Consider the following 10,155-nt stretch of genomic DNA (forward strand, 5'->3'; position numbering starts at 1 on the left):
AAGATTTCACTTGGAGAACAGGAGTGCCAAGGACTCGGAGACTCCTCCACCGTGTTGGGGCAACTGGAACAAAATACACAAAACATAGTCCCCTCGGCTCTGCTTTGCATTTGGGTGAACTGGGAGTGACAATGCTGCAAAGCTCTTTGATGTCAAAAGTGGATTTAATCTGAGATCACCCCGTCTTCCTAGTTACCAATTGCAGTACGGGAGAGACTGAATCCTCTAAAGCCCACAGCAGAGCCCCCTGCTCCCAGTGGCACCCTCAGCAAGCATCAACCACAACTAATGATAGGGACCTGCCAGAGGTCTTCCTGAAAAGGGAGGGGAAGTTTTGGAGGTTTCTATGAGAAACTGAATAGGCTTTTCTCAAATGTTTTCCTCCTCCAACAGAGCCCCTATTCCTAGAGCAAGAAAATGTCCAATGGCACCTTCATCCCCCAGTTCCTCCTCCTGGCATTCGCAGACACATGGGAGCTGCAGCTCTTGCACTTCGGGCTCTTCCTGGGCATCTACCTGGCTGCCCTCCTGGGCAACGCACTCATCATCACCGCCATCGCCTGTGACCACCGCCTCCACACCCCCATGTACTTCTTCCTCCTCAACCTCTCCGTTCTTGACCTGGGCTCCATCTCCACCACTATCCCCAAATTGATAGCAAATTTCCTCTGGGACTCCAGGGCCATCTCCTATGCAGGATGTGCTGCCCAGGTCTTTCTGTTGGTTTTTTTAATGTCAGCAGAACTCTGTCTTCTCACCATCATGTCCTACGACCGCTACGTTGCCATCTGCCAACCCCTGCACTACGGGACCCTCCTGGGCAGCAGAGCTTGTGTCCACATGGCAGCAGCTGCCTGGGGCAGTGGGTTTCTCAATGCTCTCCTGCACACGGCCAATACATTTTCCATTCCCCTCTGCCAGGGCAATGTCCTGGGCCAGTTCTTCTGTGAAATCCCCCAGATCCTCAAGCTCTCCTGCTCACACTCCTACCTCAGGGAATTTGGGCTTCTTGTGCTTACTGTCTGTTTAGTGTTTGGTTGTTTTGTGTTCATTGTGGTGTCCTATGTGCAGATCTTCAGGGCCGTGCTGAGGATCCCCTCTGAGCAGGGACGGCACAAAGCCTTTTCCACGTGCCTCCCTCACCTGGCCGTGGTCTCCCTGTTTCTCAGCACTGGCTTCTTTGCCCACCTGAAGCCCTCCTCCATCTCCTCTCCATACCTGGATCTGTTGGTGGCTGTTGTGTACTCACTGGTGCCTCCAGTACTGAACCCCCTCATCTACAGCATGAAGAACAAGGAGATCAAGGATGCCCTGTGGAAAGTGATTCTGCCAGTGTACTTCAGCAGGAATAAGTCTTCCATCTCTCTTCACAGGTGACCTCATATTTATCTCGGGCAACATTTGTCTTGTGGTCATTGTATTGGTTATAAACCTCTCTGTACACAAATATTTCCTTTTGTTCTATGTCTTCAGAGGTTTAACCCAGTCTGTCTGACCCAGAGACATTCTGTAACACCATGTTAATGCTGACCTCCTTTGTGGCATCTTTGTAATAAAAGGGGATTTCCTCAGTGCCATGGGTGAAACTTGTGTGTTTTTTTCCCACACTGAACTGCAGAATACGCTCAGGGAACTGCAGCCTAAAAAGGCCTTGATGATGTGCAGGTGTAGCGTATGAAGAGCATGGACTCAGGTCGGGGCTTCAACCAGAGTCGTTTATTACAACAAACACCTAGCTTATATAGTCTTTCAGATCACTAAGTCCATCAGCGTTATCTTCTTTCCCAACCGACACCCCCTTGCAACCCCCAACTGCCGGACGGGCGGATTTCCCCTCGATCAGTAGGGTTGTTAGGCGCTGCTCATGGGTCTTTAGGCGCTGCTCATGGGCCATCCTCTGCCAGTATTCCTGCTTATTCTATGCCTTCTTCTGGTCTTTGCTTCTTCCACAATCCTGTTAACCCACACTTGGGGGCTGAATGGACTAGAGGGATGGATGAGGGCATGGGGTGTCGTGTAAGGCAATAAGGACTGGACTGAGCATGACCTGTGAGTGCCCAGTGCCACTGGAGATCCTGAACGGTCAAGAGGCATCTTCTGGGGACTGTTTTCTATTTTGTGTGGCTACTGACAGACTCATGGCCTTCAGGGAGCTATCAGGAGCCACTAGGAGAGCGCAAGAGGTCTCCAGGGACACCATGTGCCTTGTGTTGGGTGCACAATGGATGGAGTTTCACAATAAGGTGAAAGCAAAGGATGGACAGGCTAATGAGGGCTCTGCAATGTCAGGATAAGCAGTGGGGAAGGGCAGGCATGAGGAAGAGAGTGGGTTAAGGGAGTGGTTTCTTATTAAACCTTGGTGCAGGACTAAGTGTAAGACACTCAGTGCTGCTACTCAAACCTGGCAAGACACTCCACTGCCCCTACCAGCAAAAGCCAATCCATCACCCATACCAGCAAAAGCCACTCCGATGCCTGTACTGGTACAAGCCACTCTGCCACCTGTACCAGCACAAGCTATTCCACCTTCAACAATGAGCACCATGTGTGCCAACTGCTCTGGCAACGAGTACTGCTGCTACTCCAACTCTATCAGTACTGGTACAAGTTTCTCTGGTGACCAGGAAGCAAAACAAGAGGTCAGTTTGTTCCCCAGCCCCTTATGACAAAGACCAGCTGAAGCCAGACACCATGGGGGGAATTCTTCTGATGAAGATCCAGGAGAGGATCCTTATAAAAAAGGATCCTTATAAAACAGACAAAGAAAAGGTCCTTCTAGAGTAGATCTGGGAAAGGGTCCTTCTCAAGCAGATCAGGGAGAGAGTCCTCCTTGGGCAGCGTCAGCGCAGGAGGAGGACTCAGACACAGAGATAATATTTCAGTCCTTATCTATGAAGGACTTGCAAAATATGAGAAAGGACTTCAGCTGTCGTGAAGGTGAGACCTATCTCCTCTTTGCTCTGACACTGGCATGACGAGGCCAATACCATAGACTGAGATGGTAGAGAGGCCAGGCAGTTGGGAAACCTGGCCAGAGACGGAGTTATCAACAAGGTGCCTGAGAGAACTGGATGTGCGAGAGACGATTTATAGTGACTGGCAAGTGATTACAGACCCTGATGAAATGCCGTGCAGTGCCCTATGTTGCGGAAGTTTGTGCAGAGTGCACCACCAAGGTATTCCCACACATTGCAAACAATGGTCTGGGGAGGTTCTGATGCTGAGACACCAACTGTAAATGAAGTGGCTGACAGCGTACGACAGTATGAAGACAATCTCTCTCATCCCTTCGTTGTTGCAGCCATGGGAAAACTGGCTGAGAAAACCCAGGGAATGATGGTCGAGAACACTGAGAAAATGACTGAGGAAACCAAGGAATTATTTGATAAACTGTTCGATAAACTGTCCAGGATGGAGGAAAGGTCCCGCTCTTCCCCTGCATGGAGCCACATACCAGCTGTTAGGAGTAGACACCCTCTTACGAGACTGGCTCAAGAGAGACAGATCAGGCCACAAAGTGGCCGGTGGTCCTGTTTCTCTGGATATGGAGAGGACATGAGGAAGCAGGATGGACAAACTACCTTGTCCTACAAGTGTGAGTACGTGAGCTGCAAGGTAAAACAGATAGAAGACTTTTGCCAGGAGGATGGCTGCTCCGGTCTACGGTGAGGAGTTCCCCAGTCCACACAGGAACTCATCTGCCAATCATGGGTACTGTGCTCAATATTAGAGGGGCCCTGCCTCCAGCCAGGAGGAGGAGAGGGACAACTGATTTTATTGGACTGCGTGGATTCGATGGTCTGGCATGTTAGAGAAACAAAAGTATAAAGCCCTGGTGGACAAAGGTGCCATTCAGAGGTTGCTATTCACATTCACAGGTGCTATTGCCATCAAATCATAAAGGGGCAGAATCTGTCACTATTTCTTGAGGGACAAGGGGGGCTCAAGAGCTGTCTGTATTGGAGGCCGAAATGATCCTAACTGGGAATAAATGGGAGAAGCACCCTGTTGTGACTGGCCCAGATGTTCCGTGCATCCTTGGCATAGACTACCTCGGGAGACGGTATTTTAAAGACCCCAAAGGGTACGGGTTGACCTCTGGCACAGATGTTGTAGAGACTGAGGACATTACACAGCTTTTCACCTTGCCTGGCTGCCCTGGTTTGGGGTGGAGCAGAGCTAAATTTCTGTCCAGTGAGAAAGGCTCTTGCTCTTACTTGTTGCTGTGCCAGTCAGGGTCAGCCGACTCAGTCGTGTAACCCAGGGAGGGGTTGCACTTGTGGGGACAGGCCAGGTGACCCACAGCTGACCAACAGGGTAGTCCATCCCATATTCCACGCTCAGATGTAAAAGCGGAGGGACCAAAGGGTCAGCTTGGTTCTTCAATGGCTTTCTTCAGCGACTGACATCTGAGGAGGACCTTATCAGTTTGTCTACCTTTGATCCCAATCTGTGGGTTCATGAACCAAGATCCGGAATCCGGTTCCCATCCATCACCAAGTCCAGTCTGGAACTTCCCCAGTGCCTGCTGGTGACATCTTCCTGGAAACTTGATATAGTTTTATATTTCTATACATTGTATCTATTTCATTATTTCCTTTTTATCTTTTTGTTACTATTTCATTAAAGTAGTTTAGTGTTTTCTAAACCCATAAATCTCTAGACCAGATTGCTCAAAGCCCCCTCCAACCTGGCCTTGAACCCCTCCAGGGATGGGGCAGCTTCTCTGGACAACCTGGGCCAGGGTCTCACCACCCTCACACCAAAGAAGTTCTTCCTGAGATCTCATCTCAGTCTCCCCTCTTCAAGTTTAAAACCGTTCCCCCTCATCCTATGTCTCCCCTCCCTTATAAAGTATCCCTCCCCAGCTTTCCTTTAGGACCCCTTTAGGTACTGGAAGGCTGTTATAAGGTCTCCCCGGAGCCTTCTCTTTTCCAGGCTGAACAACCCCAACTCTCTCAACACATTTTCATAGCAGAGCTGCCCTCTGATCATCTTTGTGGTGCTCTTCTGAACTCACTCCAACAGGTTAATGTCCTTCTTATGTTCGGAGGGTCCAGAGCTGGACACAGTACCCCAGGTTGGGTCTCACCATAGCGGAGCAGAGGGGCAGAGTCCCCCCAGCCCTTGCCCTGCTGGCCACACTGCTTTTGATGCAGCCCAGGATGTGGGGGCTTTCTGGGCTGCCAGCGCACATTGTCAGCTCATGTTAAGCCTCTCATCCACCAACACCCCCAAATCCTTCACCTCAGAGCTGTTTTCAATCAATTCTCCACCCAGCCTGAATTTGTGCTTGGGATTGCCGTGACCCAGGTGCAGGACCTTGCACTTGGCCTGGTTGAACTTCATGAGGTTCACACAGGCCCACCTCTCAAGCCTGTCTAGGTCCCTCTGGATGGCACCCCTTCCTTCCAGCGTGTTGACTGTGCCACACAGCTTGGTGTCATCAGTAGACTTGCTGAGGGTGCACTCAATCCTACTGTCCATGTCTGCAACAAAGATGTTAAACAGCACGGGTCCCAGTACCGAACTCTGAGGAACACCAGTCATCGCTGCTCGCCACTTGGACATAGAACCATTGGCTGCAACCCTTTGAGTGTGGCTATCCAGCCAGTTATTTGTCCACCAAGTGATCCACCTGTCAAATCCATGTCTCTCGAATTTAGAGACCACGATGTCATGCAGGAAAGTGTCAAATGCTTTGCACGAGTCCAGGTGGATGATATCAGTTTCTCTTTCCTTATCCACAAATGCTGTTAACACCATCGTAGGAGGCCATCGTATTTATCAGGCATGATTTTCCCTTATTGAAGGCATGTTGGCTGTCACCAATCACCTTCTCATTTGCCATGTGCCTTATCATAGTTTCCATGCAGATCAAGATGTGTCCATGATCCTTCCAGGCACAGAGTTTTTGCTGTCTGAGGCTAAACCAGGACAGTCCCTTTTGGTGCCCAATGTGGGTATGAAGGGTTGAGATAATGACAGATCTGACCAGAGCGTTCTAAAAGGAATATGTGATGTGCATTTATTATATTAGTTAAATAGACGCTGGACACCGTGTTGTTTGGTTGTTCTCATGGCTGTCTTATGTAAATTCCTATATGCTCTAGGTACTCCTCACGATGCTGGAGTCGGGGATACAGAGGATCCAAAGCCCCCTTTGTTCAAACTGAAAAAGAGATATTGGCAGCGTATGAAAGGGTTCGAGCTGCTCCAGGAGTGGTTGGTACAGAAGCAGACCTCCTCTTAGCACCTCAACTGCTGGTGCTGGATGCCCAAAGAAAGGGTCCCTGCCACACATCGTGCAACTGATGCCACGTGGAGAAAGTGGTTTGCCCTGATCACAGGGAACTCGAATGGGAAACCCCAGTCACCCTGGAATTCTGGAAGTGATCATGGACTGGCCAGAAGGTAAGGATTTCTAATGTCACCAGAGGAGGAGGTGACACACGCGGCAGAGGCTCCACTCTATGAAATACTACCAGAAAGTGAGAAGAGATGTGCCCTCTTCACTGATGGGTCCTGCCGGATTGTGGGAAACATGGAAAGGGGAAGGCGGCCTTGTGGAGTCCTACACAACAAGTTGCAGAAGCCACTGAAGGACAAGGTGAATGGAGCCGGTTTGCAGAGGTGAAAGCCATTGAACTGGCCCTAGCCATTGCCGGAAGAGAGAAATGGCCAGTACTTTGTCTCTACACCCATTCATGGATGGTGGCAAATGCTCTGTGGGGGTGGTTACGGCAGTGGAAGCAGAGCAACCGGCAGCGCAGAGGCGAACCCATCTGGGCTGCTGAACTGTGGCAAGATATTGCTGCCCGGGTAGAGAATCTGGTTGTGAAAGTACGTCACATAGATGCCCATGTACCCAAGAGTCAGGCCACTGAGGAACATCAGAACAACCAGCAGGTGGATCGAGCTGCTAAGATTGAAGTGGCTCAGGTGGATCCGGACTGGCAACATCAGGGTGAATTATTCATAGCTCGATGGGCCCATGACACCTCAGGCCATCAAGGAAGAGATGCCACATATAGATGGGCTCGTGACTGAGGGGTGGATTTGACCATGGACACTATTGCACAGGTCATCCATGAACGTGAGACGTGCTGCAATCAAACAAGCCAAGCGGTTAAAACCTCTCTGGTGTGGAGGACGATGGCTGAAATATAAATCTGGGGAGGCCTGGCAGATCGATTCTATCACACTCCCACAAACCCGTCAAGGGAAGCGCCATGTGCCCACAATGGTGGAAACAACCACCGGATGGCTGGAAACATACCCTGTGCCCCACGCCACTGCCCAGAACGCCATCCTGGGCCTTGAAAAACAAGTCCTGTGGCGACATGGCACCCCAGAGAGAACTGAGTCGGACAACGGGACTCATTTCCAAAACAGCCTCATTGACACCTGGACCAAAGAGCACGGCATTGAATGGGTCTGTCACATCCCCCACCACGCACCAGCCTCTGGGAAGGTCGAAGGGTACAATGGGCTGTTAAAAATGACACTGAGAGCAAGAGGTGGTGGGACTTTAAAACATCGGGATACACATTTAGCAAAGGCCACCTGGCTAGTTAACACCAGGGGAGCTACCAACCGAGCTGGCCCTGCCCAACCAAAACCTCCACGTGCTGTGGAGGGAGATAAAGTCCCCGTAGTGCACATGAAGAATATGTCAGGGAAGGCCGTCGGGGTTAGTCCTGCCTCGGGCAAAGGCAAACCCATCCATGGGATTGCCTTTGCTCCGGGACCTGGGTGCACTTGGCGGGTGATGCGGAAGGACGGGGAAGTGCAACGTGTCCCTCATGGGGACCTGATTTTGGGCGAGAATAGCCAATGAATAAACTGTATGATGTTAATTGCTAAATGACCCTGCCGCTGTACATCTCATTTCTATAACTGCTCTTGGTTGCACTACAGCAAGAATCACCCAAACTAATGGACTCTGATGAAAAATCAAGTAAAGCGCAGCGGTGACGGCATCAGAACTGACCTCAGCAGCTGGCACCCAGCAACTTCGTCGAGGTCTACATCTTCAACCCATGGACCGTGGCATAAAACATCAGCAGCTACAGCTACAAAACGTTCTCCCTGATCCTGGCACCAGCCATTCCCAAGGATGTCATGGCCTTTAGGGGGTTAGTTGAGATTTTGCACTCACAGCTCCTCGCCTGCACCCACAGGCCCCAGGGCATCCCTTCAACAGCTCCCTCTCCCCAAAGCCCCCCGCAGCCTCCCCCGCAGCCTGCGCTGCGCACTCCACGGGTCGCCCCGAGTCGGGGACAGGGCCACTACCAGCAGCAGGAATGGCAGCAGGGAAAGGAGGGCTTTGCTCGGGGCTTCGTCTCTGCTCATGGCCCAGGGGAAAACCAGGCAGGAGGAGAAGCAAAGCCCTGAGTGTGGGGACTTGAAAGGTTCAAGATTTTGCCTCTTGCGTCGCAGTGGCCTGATCCCGGCTCGTGCCCCGTGAGTCCCTTCCCTTTCCCTCCAGCAGGAAGGGGAGCAGAAGGTTTCCTGCTGCTTTGACGGCATCACGGCAGGGGTGGGTCACCTCAGAGCTCAGGCTTCTGCTGGGGACCCCGTTGCTGCTGGGGACACCGCTCTCCAGCAGCCCATGAACCCCGCTGCTGCCCAGTGCCGTCCCCTGCGTCAGCGGGACCCCTCTGTGCACAGGGACCCCCTGCCCCCGGGGCGGCCGTGCCAGCACCCCCAGCCCCCTCCAGCCCCGGGAACCCCCAGCGAGTGGAAACCACAGCTCTGCAAACGCCGCGGGTGCCCAAGGAAACACAGAGAGAGCTTGGGTCTGAAAAACATACATACAACTCTTTATGAACAACAAAACAACTTTCAACAACTGTTTACAACACAACAACAACAACTCTGTAAAACTATTTCCAAAAAAAAAAACCCCAACCCTGTAAAACTATTAACAAAACACCAACTCTCTAGAACTATTTACAGCGCTTCCTCTTCATCGCTCCTCTTCCTCGCCGTCGGTCCCCACAGCTCTGCTGGCCCTGGAAGCAAAGCAAGTGGCAGGGCCGTTTGGCTAACGAGCAGCGCCTGGCCCAGCAGAGCTGGGGCTTCCTGAGCCGGCTCAGCGGCAGCAGCTGCTTGGGCTGGGGCTTGCCCCTGACGGGCATTCGATGGCCACAGCCCTGGGACACGCTGGGGAGAGCGGGACTCTGCCGCCAGCGCTGAGCCCCGGCTGGGCTCCGGCTTAGACTTGGGTGTCCCGGCCCCGAGAACCCGCTCCCGTCCCAAAGCGGACGGGGGCTCAGGGCAGCGCGGTGGGGGCGGTTGTGCCGCCAGGACGAGGGCACCGGGAGCCCTGTCCCTGCAGCGGGGACCCCCCAGCCCCAGCCCGGTGGCAGGAGACCCTCCCTCCCTGCGGGCAGTGGGTGGGGAGCACGTGCCTGTGCTGCTGGTGGGGGGTCTACATCCATTGCCTCCTCCTCCTCATCCACCTCCATCTGCTCCTGCTCATCCTCATCGATCTCCATTGCCAGCTCCAGCTCGATCCACTCTTTTACACTTTGGGCAGCTGCCTCTGCAGACTCAAGGGCAACTTGGCACATCCTAAGCCCAGAGGCAAGCAGAAAAGTGCGTTGGTCCTGCCCTGGCCAGCCAAGAGGACCCGTGGAACAGGGGTCTCGCCACCCGGCAAGAGCCGTGGGGTGATGGGACCCCTGGGCATGTCCCCAGTAGGAGCTGGCTGGACCCGGGCGACTCCTTGGCCACCAGCACCCACCAGCAGTCGAGGGCCACTGCTTGCAGCTGCAGGCTCCTCATCTTCTTCTCCTTCCTGAGTTTGGGGTGTGTCAAGGTCTTCTGGATCTGCCGGAGCAGAGAGGAGAGGGGTGAGCGGCCCTGCTCCCTGCCCCGTGGGGCCCGGGCACAGACCCCGGCCCCGCAGGCGCAGACCCCGGCCCCGCGCCTGCCTGGGTGCCCAGAAGCTCCTTACTCTGTGCAGCCGCCCTTTGGGCTCGGCGCTGCTCTGGGGGCAGGGCTCGGCTCCCCCGGCTCCAGCCTGGAAAGGGGCAGAGGAGGCACCGGCTCAGGCTCCGGGCAGCACCCGGCTGCTCCCGGCGAGCATCCCTGCGGCACCAGCCCGGGGCGCCCTGGGCTCCCCCGGGGACGTGTCCCCCCGCGCAG

The 10,155-nt window shown here is 53.5% G+C and overlaps 1 protein-coding gene across 1 annotated transcript; it reads left to right on the plus strand.

Annotated features, from left to right (window-relative positions):
• The first annotated feature begins 417 nt into the window (after positions 1 to 417).
• Positions 418 to 1,377, plus strand: LOC141478704 (olfactory receptor 14I1-like). The gene has a single exon (XM_074167688.1). It carries the CDS (start codon positions 418 to 420, stop codon positions 1,375 to 1,377), a length of 960 nt encoding a protein of 319 aa, XP_074023789.1.
• The last annotated feature ends 8,778 nt before the right edge of the window (positions 1,378 to 10,155 follow it).

The sequence above is a fragment of the Numenius arquata genome, unplaced genomic scaffold (genome assembly GCF_964106895.1).
Source record: "Numenius arquata unplaced genomic scaffold, bNumArq3.hap1.1 HAP1_SCAFFOLD_51, whole genome shotgun sequence".
Taxonomy (NCBI): domain Eukaryota; kingdom Metazoa; phylum Chordata; class Aves; order Charadriiformes; family Scolopacidae; genus Numenius; species Numenius arquata.

Coding starts and splice junctions, on each gene's coding strand:
- LOC141478704 (XM_074167688.1), top strand. CDS start 418: ATGTCCAATGGCACCTTCATCCCCCAGTTCCTCCTCCTGGCATTCGCA.